Source organism: Micromys minutus (genome assembly GCF_963924665.1).
Source record: "Micromys minutus genome assembly, chromosome: 3".
NCBI classification, from domain to species: Eukaryota; Metazoa; Chordata; class Mammalia; order Rodentia; family Muridae; genus Micromys; species Micromys minutus.
The window spans coordinates 26759054-26771907 of NC_137972.1; the positions used below are offsets into that span (position 1 = coordinate 26759054).

At 39.7% G+C, this 12854-nt stretch overlaps 1 protein-coding gene across 1 annotated transcript in view; it reads left to right on the plus strand.

Annotated features, from left to right (window-relative positions):
* ERC1 (ELKS/RAB6-interacting/CAST family member 1) overlaps positions 1 to 12854 on the plus strand; it is a 282059-nt gene that overhangs the window by 143892 nt on the left and 125313 nt on the right. The window contains exon 14 of the mRNA XM_080914840.1: positions 11899 to 12030. Coding sequence (XP_080770966.1) covers positions 11899 to 12030 — 132 coding nt within the window. The remainder of the gene's footprint in view (positions 1 to 11898; positions 12031 to 12854) is intronic.

Below are 12854 nucleotides of genomic sequence, written 5' to 3' on the forward strand. Positions count from 1 at the left end.
AAAATTTTTTCCTCAGCTATTCTAGCTTCTGAAAGTGTACCTTATCAGTTTCCTTCACCCTTGCCAAAGCTTCATATTGGCAGTTTTTCCTTTTCAAAATGTGAATCTGATGAATGGAAAATTTTTATTGGGGGAGTTTCTTTTACCACCAATAATCCTGAGTAAAATAAAAATTAAGATATTCACTGACTTATTTCCTTGACAGTTGTACTTAACTATGGGCAGGGCCATTGGCTGGGTGGGGGATGTAAGGTGGAGAAATGAACGGAGCACTAGCATGCATTGATTGCTGTTTGATTGCTTATGGATGGAGTTTGACCATCTGCTTCAAGTTCTTTGTCCCTTTCTGTATCTTGACTACATTGTGGCTCAACTAGGAGCCAAGATGAATTGTTTCCTTCATGCTGTTTCTGTTAGATGTTTTATTGCAGCATAGGGGAGGATACAAAGGCAGCAATGCATGAAAGTAAGCGGACAACTCTGATAGTTAGACACCAAATCTAGGAAGTGCCCCCCTGGAAACGACTGCCCAGATATTAGAGTTACTCAAATGTAGAGAGTAGAGTAAAGGTCGTTCTCAGGGTGAGAGCCGTGTGTCCAGACCGTAGTAAGTAAGATAGGGTGCACATGAGAGGATCACATCATAGAGGTCACTGACCACAGTGGGTTTTCAGTGGAAGGATGACAAGATCCAGTTTGGTTTTAGACAGCACTGAAGTAAAATGAATGAGTGGAGTCTGTGTGTGCAGTATTGAGTGACAGACAAAACAGAGCAAATCCTTCCTTTCCAGGACCTCATTCTAGTAGGGCTGTGGTGTGGTAGTGGGAATGTGAGTGAGTGATAGAAGGCCGGTAGGGGAGAGAGCAGTGTACACCTAAGGATGGGCACGAGAGGGGTTACTCTAGGTTCTTGGCCCAGATATTTGAGTGTATAATGGTGATAAATAAGATGACAGAGTCTGATAATGATAGTTATTTGAGATTGCCTGGGAAAAAGAACAGGTCCATTTTCAACAGTTGCAGTGCCCGTGAGATAAGTCAGTGGAGACAGCAAAAAGAGTTAGATGAGAGGATGATAGAGAAATCTAGAAGTTTATTTTGAAAATGATCTTAAAGAAAATGGGTCCCCGACCTCAATCCAATGGTTGGCTGTAAATATCTGCATTTATCTCATTCAGTTGCTGTTAGAGCCTCTCAGAAGACAGCCATACTAGGTTCCTTTTTGCAAGCACTTCTTGGCATCAGTAATAGTGTCAGGGTTTGGTGTGCACGCATGGGATAGATCCCAAGTCGAGCCAGTCACTGGGTGGCCTTACTGTCAGTTCCATTTTTGTCCCTGAATTTCCTTTAGAAAGGAACAATTCTGGGTGAAAATTTTTAAAGATGGGTAGGGTCCTGCCTCAACTGGGGTCCATGTCTATCTACTGGAGGTGGTCTTTTCAGGTTCTATCTCCCCACTGTTGGGCATTTCAGCTAATGTTATACCCATTGAGTCCTGGGAGCCTTTAATTTCCTAGGTCTCTGGGACTTTCTAGCGGTTTCCCCCACCCCTACCCCCACTACTGCATATTTTGATTCATTCTCCTGGCCCTCTGAGTGTCTCTCTTGTTTCCCTCCTATATCTGGTTCTGCCTCTCCTCTTCCCTACCCCTTCCCTCTCCCACCCAGGTTCCTTCCTCCCTTTGCCTCCCATGATTATTTTGTTCTACCTTCTAAGTGGGTTTGAGGGATCCACACTTGGTCCTTCTTGTTAAGCTTCTTACCATGTGGGGTGTATCATGGGTATTCTTAATGTTTTGGCTAATATTCATTTATCAATGAGTGCATACTGTGTATGTCCTTTTGGGTCTTAATACCTCACTCAGGATGATATTTCTTAGTTCCATCCATTTATCCACAAAATTGATGATGTCCTCTTTTTTAATAGCTGGATAATATTCCAATGTATAAATGAACCACATTATTTGTATACATCCTTCATTTGAGGAATATCTGGGTTGTTTATAACCTTTGGCTATTACAAATAAGTCTGCTATGAACATAGTTTAGCACATCTCCTTGTGATATGGTTTAGCATCCTTTGGGAATAGGTAGAACTAGTTCCAGTTTTCTGAGGAACTGCCAGACTAATTTCTAGAGTGATTGTACCAGCTTGCAATCCCACCAACGCTGGAGGAGTGTTTCTCTTTCTCCAAATCCTCATCAAGCATGTATATTATTTGAGTTTTTGATCTTAGCCATTCTGACTGGTGTGAGGTGGAGTCTCAGTGTTATTTTTATTTGCATTTTTCTGATGACTAAGATGATGAACATTTCTTTAGGTGCTTCTCAGTCATTCAAGATTCCTCTGTTGAGGATTCTCTGTTTAGCTCTGTACTCCATTTTTTAAAAATGGGTTATTTGTTTTTGTTCTTGTTTTGAGTCTAACTTCTCGAGTTCTTTGTATATTTTGGATATTAGCCCTTTTCTGGATGTGGGGTTAGTATCTGTAGGTTGCCATTTTGTCCTAGTGACAGTGTCCTTTGCCATTTCAGTTTCATGAGGTCCCATAGGGGAAGGACTGAAGGAACTGAGGGGGATTGCAACCCCATAGGAAGAACAATTATGTCAACTAACCAACTTGGAAATCCCAAATGTTTCCCATTTTCTTTTCAGATATTTACAAATTACCATAATTATCAAAGATAAAAACAGCTGGAGTACCAAATAATGTTTTTTCCCTCTAACATTTTCCCTTTCTTGAATTTCTGCTCCCTACTTTAATAAATATTTGTTCTGGCTACTTTGTGTATATAAGTAGCTCTCTAAAAGTACACCCTAAAAGTTGGTTCTTTCCACAGTGTGTGGCTTTTACCTTGTATATTTGTCAAAACATAAGGGAGCTCAAGACCCTGAGTGCTCACCCCTTATGTATGCTTGCCGGGCTGTGACAGGTGGTACATTTCTCCCCGACCCAGAAACAGGTTTTGTTGCCTGCCATCCCTAAGAGCTAGTTTGGATGTCCTGGGGAGTTCATGTAACATTTTTGACCTGTTGTTCTGGAAGGAACAGGTAAAGCTTGGTATGTAGATTTAATGTCTTGTGCTTGTTTGTGATCTAAACTAAAAGGTAGTGTGGTACATAAGAAAGTTGAGACAGAAAATATATAGTTAGATAGTGAGTGGCAGGACCAGGAGTCCAAGCGCTGTTGACAAATATCCTGACTGAACCAAGTAAGAGGATATTCAGTAGCCAGCTCACAATAAACCAGCGCACTTCATCCAAGCCAAAGGGGAAGTCCAGGCTCCAGAGAGGACTTACATGGAGACAGCACAGACACTGGGCACGGAGAACCTGTGCTGATATCTAATGGTAGTCCAGGTGGATCCTTTGGTAATGGTAATCCTCTGGTGGAAGTGGGTCATTATATAGCCTCTTTTTGGGCACCAAAACATGGTTCACATTCAAAGGTAATAGCATTATTGTGAGCCCAATATGAATGATTATTGCCAAGGATCATGGATACCCCTGATAATATGTTGTACTGTGGCAGTGCTTATATGGGTATTTATGACAACCATAGAAATCATAAATTAGTACACTTGCCAGACTCATTGGTCTGGACGGCAGGTTACAGCAAAATGTAGAACGCTATCCTAGAAGTTTTGGATCGTGGTGACATTCTTAGCTTTTGAATTGAATGAACCTAATGCTTTTAGTTGAAAGGATGCTAGGTCAAACACAGGGATTTGCAAACAGTGGTTACTTCAAGGAATAAAGACAGCCCAAGGTAACTTGATTCTGGAGTGAGGACACTTCAACTCTCCATGTTCACACAATCTTTAATACAAGTTGTTACCCCTACCCCACCCCTGAGCTTTTTAGGAAAACAAAGAAAAAAGAGATATCTTTAGTGTGGCCATATTACAAGGAACAAAAGAAGAGGTTTATAGACCCCTCATCAGGTCCTCCTTCGGGATGTTGACATGAATGTGAGTAGAGAAGAATGAGGGCAGATGAGCTGGAAGTGCATCACTAGCATCTGGACCATGTTGTGGTTGGGTTGGTTCTATTCTCATTCTGGTTTTGCAAGTTTTTAAAGGCTGTCTTGCTTGTTTGGAACAATATGATTCTAATAAGACAATCACTTTTCCTCTCTTGGCCAGCTCTATGCCTAGTGGATGATTGTTTTCATCTGGTCTGTCCTACAAGGTTCTTTTCTGAGAATCTAAGGCAGCTAGCTCAGCATTACAGATAGTGACTTACGTCTGTTTCAGCCAAACTGAAGTTGACAGCACAAATAATCAAGTTTTTAATCTTGCTTATTATTACCCTGTACATAATCTGGTGAGATATCAGTGCTTCTTAATCTCCAAGTCACCCCAAATTGCTCGGATTAATTGCCCTTCTTCCTACTTGTATTTGCCCTCTTCCTGCCTCAACCCTCTTCTTGTCTGAATTGGCCCTCCCTGCCTAAATTGCTCCTCTTCCTACCTGAGCTGGCCCTGTTCCTGTCTGAACTGGCCTTCTTCCTGAATGAACTGGCCCCCTTCCTATTCCCAAAGGGGAAAATTTAATAATAGCATAATTGTTAGGTTTTTTTATGTTCCTGTATTATTGTATTCTTCTTTTAGTTTGAAAAAAGTATTAAAAGGTAAAACAAATTTTTGTGTTGGTTACTACTTTTTTTCTTTTACTTTCCTCACTGAACATCTAATTCAAGAGAAAGGCAGTGGGAAGCTGGAATCTTAACAACTTTTATAAAATTCAGTTTTGACCTGCACTGTAAAAGAAAATAGGGATTTGAAATTGTAATTGTAAAGAAAAATAGATGCCTTTGGTGGGAATGGGGGCTAATTTTTTTTCCTTTCATGCTGTTTTACATAAATAAAATAGAAATAAAGAAGACAAAGGCTAGAACTGATACAAATTTATTCCTGAGTCAGTTTTAATAAAGTCTTTAGTGGCTGGGTGACAGGGGAGAGAGGTAGTTAGGGAATCCAGTTAGGTACAAATTTGTCTCTTTCTTGATTGAAGAAACTTATTTTTTTAAGTCTAGTGGAAGAAAATGGCATCTAAAATTCTCCCATTTTTGAAAGAGGAATCCAGGCTTTTCTGTGGAATGTAAAAGCCTGACTCATTCTGGGCAGAACTTTTGTTAGGTCTAGAGTGGAAAACTGTATTTACTTTTTTTGCTCAGCTTCAACTAGTATTTCCACATGCCTGTCCAACAGGTTAATATTGCAGCTGTAAACAAAGGTGGCTGTTAGTTTGGAAGGAGGCAGAAGTACCTGTTTAGAATTTCTCCTTTTTTGCAACTTGCCAGGGCATAGCATCAAGAAGCAACATTTAGATTCTAGAGAGACTATTAGTGAATTATGCAAGGGAATTGCTAAAGGATCTAGCACTCTATTGACTTGCTCAAGTAAACTTCCAGTTAAGCTGCCACAGTATTTGACTTAATCTCCTCTGAATATGGAGACTTCTTTAGAAAAAGGAACTGAGGAATTCATTGATAGCTTTCAACTCTTTCTTCTGCATCTCTCATAAAGTTGACACAAAGTTATGGCCTTTGCTCTGTAAGTATCTTATTTGCCTTTCTGTATAAGTGTAGTTGGCAACTAGTAGTAGGAACTGGTGATATCTGTTAATTCTGATGAGTGAGTAAAACCAGTTGCAAATGAACAGCAGATAGTGCCCTGGGTCAAGTGTTTGGAATTATTACACGATTTCTTCCATGTTCTTGGTAGCTTTGTAGAGCTTTGTGCTTGTCCCATGGGGCTTTCCCCTTTTATTCTCTTTCCTTCCCTTATCCTCCCTTATCCTCAACTTAATCATTTCTCTAAGACCTTGGTGCTATTACAATAACTAACTCCAGGCTTGGAGTGTAGCTCAGTGGTGGTTCACTTGCCTAGCACTGTGAAGACCTCTTACAGCCCAGCCTCACCAAAAAGTTAAACAACAGTGAAAATTTAGCCCACACTTTGTTTTGTTTGTTTGTTTTATTTTTAACAAAGAAATAACAATTTTTCTGTTTAGGTGGTGTAGTCTGCTGTTTACCATATGTGCATGTTATGGATCCTTGCTTATTTGCAATAAGAACATTTAAAATCACTGTTTTGCAATTTTAGATCTAGGTATGGTGACCCACTATTAGAATTCCAGCACCCTGGACAAATGAAGCTAAGGCTGTAGGGTTGAGAGTTTCAAGCTACCCTCGGGCTATGCTTGTACTGTGATAACTGTCTTCCAATTAGGTTTCAAGTTGCTTCCAGTTTCTGGTGTTCATACCTTCGTGTAGTGCTTGTTGAGGCTGGCCTGTGTGAGTAGTAGAGGAAAGCACAAGACATGATGTATGACGTCTGGTCCAGATTATAATAGGACATAAGGGCCATCTGGGATTTATTAGAATGGCTTACCAGCAAGCCGTGGTTGGCAAGTTCATCAATGGCATCTCTTGACAAAAAGCCCAAGAGTTCAGTTCATGAAGTTAGATATCTTAACTAGCCTACAGTAGAATCCTAAAGAAGTAGGTTTTGATATCAAGGATACATAGTTGAAATTGCCAGTGAGAGGAAAGCAAGCAAGCAAAAAGGAAACACTTTCTTCTTTTTGATGGTGTAACCCAGTCTTCCCACCTCAAATGATTCAATCAAGAAAAAAAATCACTCAAGAATACCCAGTTGTTTGGGTTTTAAGATTCCTACACCCTAGTCAAGTTGACAACCAAGAAGTGAAATTCAGTGCCGGTGATGGAAGAACAAACTGTCAGAAGTATCTGCCTTTGCTTTCTAACCTGAGATCCTCCCTGACTGGATTTGGTATGATCAAGTGCTTGGAAGCCTGGACCCACAGTTGGCATGCAGACCCACAGCCTGAAAAACTTAGGAAGTACTCTCCCTCCTAACAAGAGATCAAGTTTTAGGACAATGTAATGGTTATGCATTACAGGAATGTATAATATATGTATAATGTATTATGTATAATGTATAATGGTAGGAAGATTTCTGATTATTTGTGGTTCAAAGCTTTAATATTCCCTTTAAGTGATCCCTGTAAACCACATCACACTTCTCAGATGGGTTCACCATTGTAGTGCTTGGGTGAGTGTCTCTTTGTGTCTGTTAGGCATCCGTGATAGAAAAGTCACCTTATAATACACACCTTCATCACATTTAGTCTTGTAATCTAAAAAAAAAAAACATAAAACAATAAAACCTAAAGACACTGGAAAGGGGTGGCATCAGCCTGTTCTTTTCCTTGTAAGGAAAAAGTGAAAACAAAAGGCTTGGGAGGGCAGAAATAAAAGCAGGCAACAGGTCTAGAATAGAGGAGTTTTGAGAAGGAAAAGAATGCTCTATTTCAACTTTAGAAAAATGTGTAGATACCACACAGAACAACCAATAAGATACAGAACACCCCACATCTCAAGCCTCCTTCCCAAGCTGAGTGACTTCTCCTTGCTTCCAGCTATTGTAGGTTCCAGCTGGCAGCAGCTGGCCTATCACCTGGCAATCTATTCCTTTGGTTTCCATTGGTATTTGTGCTTTCCAAAAACTCAGCTCTAGACTGAAGAAAGCTATATCTGAGCTTTCAGTCTAGCCATTTAAAGGTATCAGCTATTATTGATACCTGGTAGTGTTGGGAGCACATGCTGAGAAAACCCCAAAGTCCCCTCTAGAAATCTGTAAATAAACCATGTAAAATAAGGTGTCCAAATTAAAATAAAATAAAAAAACACCACAGAAGCCTGACGTTTTATATAAAACAGAGGGCCACTAGCAGTGGGATGTTTTATAGCTATTACCATTTTGGTTTATGAAATGTGGTTACATTAACCAAGATGCCAGTGAACTCATGCAGCCTTTGTCATGTTCATTATATTAAAAACCAAGATGACACCCTGTCATGTGACTGTCTACATCTTAATAACATCATTAACCAAGATGTTAGCTACATCACATGGTTGCTTCCATCTTGATGGAATCATTAACCAAGATGACAACAAACCACATGGTTACTTCTTGCTTATGGTAAATTCTACTGCATGATAAAATTAGCCCAATCTTCATCAGGAACAAGTCCCTATGGGATTCATTATCTTACAGATTAAATCTGGATAGTCACTACGAGATTCATTAGTTTCACATATTAAATATGGATAGTCATCCACTTTCCCTTAAAAAGTCACCTGATTCAGGTTACCATATAGATCCAAAATAACAAGGCAACAAAATAGGAAAGTATTTCTTGGTTTCAACATAAGAAAGATGAATCCATTATCCTATCACACAAATCAGAACTGCAGATGCCAAGCAATGTCATCTGAATCTTGTTTGACTTTTGCTCAGTTCAAGTGCTCAAGTTGTGCCACAAAAGGAATCCATGGGCCATTTTGTCTCACTTGATCGTGGTGTGGGTTGAAGTCATTGGGGGTTTGTGACCATCAGTGGCTAGAATTTAAAACCATAAGAAACCAACTTGTTTTTTATTTAAAACGTTAATAACTACCTGTGGCATTTTGACCCAGTTAGGAGAGGAGCTGCCCGGGAGAGAAGATAGAGCATTAAACCTAGGTTTTGCAGCATTTATTCATTCTTTCTTTCTTTCTTTCTTTCTTTTTCTCTCTTTCTCTCTCTCTCTCTCTCTCTCTCTTTCTCTCTCTCTCTCCCTCTCTCTCTCCCTCTCTCTCTCCCTCTCTCTCTCCCTCTCTCTCTCCCTCTCTCTCTCCCTCTCTCTCTCCCTCTCCCTCTCCCTCTCCCTCTCTCTCTCCCTCTCTCTCTCCCTCTCTCTCTCCCTCTCTCTCTCCCTCTCTCTCTCCCTCTCTCTCTCCCTCTCTCTCTCCCTCTCTCTCTCTCCCTCTCCCTCTCCCTCTCCCTCTCCCTCTCCCTCTCCCGTTGTTGTTTGATGGTCTCAGTGTCTCCCTCTCCTTACTGCCCCACGAAACCCCATTTTCCATTCCTCTTCATAGGTGATTTCATATCCTGGTCTCACTACATTTCATGCTTTACAGGTTTCAACATCCAGAATGACTTTCCTGACAACTAAAGAAATATTTTGCTGTTCTCCATAGCATTTCTTACCTTTGGCGTATTTATACATGTGCCTGGTTACAGTGGTCTTTACTCATTGGGCCCTTTGCTGTATTGTAGAGAAACCTTCCATACTGGGGTCATTGCTGATCCAAAAGGTGTAGTATACAAGAAACTCTGGAAGTCACTGCAGTTGGAGAGAGACATGTCTCTCCTTAGGGAGAGAATCTGAACACTTTTGTTGGGTTTGAAATCCTAGAAAAGCCCCCAGTTCTTAGCAGTAATCAATAAATATTCCTGGTGTCCCATAAAAGAATACACAAAGCCAATATATTCTAGCAAGAATGCACTTTTGCAAAAGGTGTATCCAAGAACCCAAACTGGATTAGCAACATAGACTACTTTATGTCCTTTATTCCTGATGTACATAGTCACTGTGTCTCATCTCATTTGTGGGTTCCTGACTTCACCATTTGACATGATTAGCTAACACCCAAATAGAAAAGACAAGGTTCAGGAATAACCCTTGGTGGATTAACTACCTTAGATTAAAACAAAGCAAGGCAAAATGGTTCTCCTCTATCCACCATCATATACATATGTTCAGTGTAGCTTAATGTGCTTAGCACATTTGAGTTAACTTGACGTCCTCTAGGGTTATCTTCATCATGGGAAGCAAAGATCTTCCCCCACCTCCCTCCCTCCCTCTCTCTCCCTCTCTTTTCGCTGTTTGGTAGTATTCTTGTTGTGTATATTAGCACATTTTCATTTTTTATAAGTGTAAAACAATTGAGCTTAAAGATGATTTTATTATTAGAGTTTGAAAACAGTTCCCTATCAGGCAAGGCATAAATTTTGGCAGTTGCCTGGACCAGGAAGATAGAGAAGAGGAAAATAGGAAGTCATACAATCTGAGTAAAGCTGGCATGGAGAACTTTTTAATTTTTTAAAATATTGTTGTTTTTGTACATGTCTGTGTGATAAGTGGAGACATTTGTGACATGCCATGTGCTTATATGGAAGTCAGAGGACAACTTTGTAGAAACTGTTCTTCATATCTGTTCTAGGGAATTGAACTCCAGTCATCTGGCTTTGCTGGTTGAATCATCTTGCTGGCATGAATATAGGGAATTCTCTTTATCCATTTATCTATTGATAGACATTTAGTTTAATTCTGTGTCCTGGCTGCTGTTTAGCTATGGGCCATTATGTGATACTGTAGATGGTCAAGTAGATGTTTCTGCAGCCCACCAATTTTCTTTTATTTAATTATCTAGGTGTAGAATTGCTGATTCATAGAGTAGTTGAGTTTTAATATTTTGAGTAATCTCTGTTCTGTTTGTCATAATGTACAAGAGAGACTATCCCTGCCAACATCCTCATGAGTACCCACTCTTTGTCTTTTTATAGTAATCCGAAAGGACTGGGATATCTCTTTGTGGTTTCTAATTTATTATTATACTAATAGTCATCAGTGACATTCAAGAGTTTGTTTTCAAAATTATGTGTGCTTTTTAATGCATTCTTTTAAGGTATCTATGTATCTCCTGTCCTTATTATGAACTGGATTGTTCTCTTGCTGTTCAGTACTTACGTATCTTCAAGTATTAACCCTTGCCAGATATATAGTTTGTTATTTTGATTGTTTGCTATAAAGCAAAGATTGCTATTATCTGAGGTAGTCCCAGTTACTTGATTTTGCTTCTGTTGCCGTTGCTTTCTACTTTTATTTTAAAATACAGAACCCAAAAACCACTATCCCCAGCCCACTGACATGAAACACCCTCTTGCCCTCTTAGTTTCGTCTTATTCTTTTTTTCCTCCTCTCTCATCTTTTTTGAGTCTGCACCTCATAGTATAATCCAAGATGGCCTTGAACTCATGGGCAGCCCCCTGCCACAGCCTTGTGAGTGCTGTTGTTTAGGTGGGAGTTACTAGGCCTGGTTTTAGCTCCAGTTCTTTAGTTCATTCAGTTGACAGAGACTAAGAGATAAGGGCTGGCTTTTATCCTTCTTTCTATTAACATCCAGGTGACCTTGTTACTCATTTCCATATTTGAATACAAGATGCAACTATTGAATATAGTGCTGTGTTTCAAATCCTTTGGTGTTTGTTTCTTTGTTTTTGTTTCTTCCATTAAGAAATTGAAAAGTACTTTAGAATAGTCTAAGAAATCCATGGTTCCATTCTTGGCTTTTTCTTTTATCTTCCCTACTGCTATACTGTCAAGATCCCAAAGACTGATAAGAGTTTTGCTACATAGATGAAAATTATAAACTCCTACTAGAGTGCATTACTTGCTTAACTAAATTGCTCATTCATATTCAAGCCAGTCATATTCATTCATGTGTATGTGTAGTTGTTTGTAGTTTTTTTCAGAAGAGAAAGTTTCATTTTTGAAATGTTAGGAAGCATGTTTCTTTTTAAAAAGAGGTTTTTCAGAAATTGTCTTTATGAAGATCGAGTCTGTCATCTAGCTGTGACTTCCCAAAGAGAACTAGTGTTGTACTACTGACTCTTAAGTAGAGGCTCCACCAGGGCTGGCTTTCAGCCCAGTTGAAGCGGTAGTTTTTAAAAATAGCTTTGTATTTTTAAATAGTTAACCTCTTCTTGCTTATGCTGTCTAACACCAGTAGCTTCCTCTCTATTGCAGAGAGCAGACCCATCGTGTCTGCCTCGCTTCACTAACTTAATCCTATGCTCTTCATAGTGACTTCAGCTTCTTTATCTCGCTTCCCTCCTTTAATTCTTTACTCTATGGAGGTATCTTTCTGGCCTCAATTTGCTTCTGAATAGAAGGATGCTTAATAATAGCTCTTCCTTGGCGAGTAGGCACTCCTCAAGGTAACTGATTAACCTTCTTCATCGAGTCTTCATCGTTTTCCAGGACAGTCTCCGTAAGAAGGATGACAGGATTGAAGAGCTGGAAGAAGCACTGAGAGAAAGTGTGCAGATAACTGCAGAGCGGGAAATGGTGCTGGCACAAGAGGAATCAGCCAGGACCAATGCTGAGAAACAGGTCTGCGATTTTATGTAGCTACTAGCAATGCTGCTGGGTAAACACAAGGTAAAAACCAGTGTAGTTTAAGGTGAGCTGTACACGCTGACTGTTGACGGTGCTTCAGAACTACTTCATCAAGTCTAAGTGCGTAGACTTTCAGAGTGACTAAAATATAACTGTGCAAGGATCAGCTCATGTTGACTTTGAAGTCTCTGAAGTAATAATTTAGGAATGATTCATTTATAATGTAGTGAAAGTGTGACTGACAAAACATGCAACATGTGTGTTTGTTATATGACTGTGAAAAACCCCATCCTGGATGTAAATGAGAAACACAAATATGTCTCAATTAGAAAATATTTTATATCATTTTTAAGGAGCATCTGCAGTTATAAAGGTGATGGTGGATGTGAACAGCATACATGTAGGTATGGTAGCACTCCACTGCCAGACTGGCCTTCTCAGCCTTGAGGTAACTGGAGAGGTTCTGCTATTGCTGCTCATGGCCTTTGTTTTACTTGCTTTATTTTCCCTCAGGTCTCTGTATGCTTGCTTTTGATTTTTATTAGATAAAGAATAAGTGAAGGATAGGAGCTGTGAATGGAAGGAACAGCTTTAGTAAATGAATGTTGTAATCTTGGTTTGCAGCTTGAAAATGTGACTTGAGGTTATAAATCAACCTACCACAGATACCATCACACCTAAGTTTGTAGCATCCTACCCTTGTGTATGTGAGAGAATGACAAATACTATCTGGATGTCTTAGTTATGTTTCATTTTCTGTGGTAAAACACAGTCCATCAGTAAGGGAAGTCAGGCTAGGAACGCAAACAGGGCAGGGA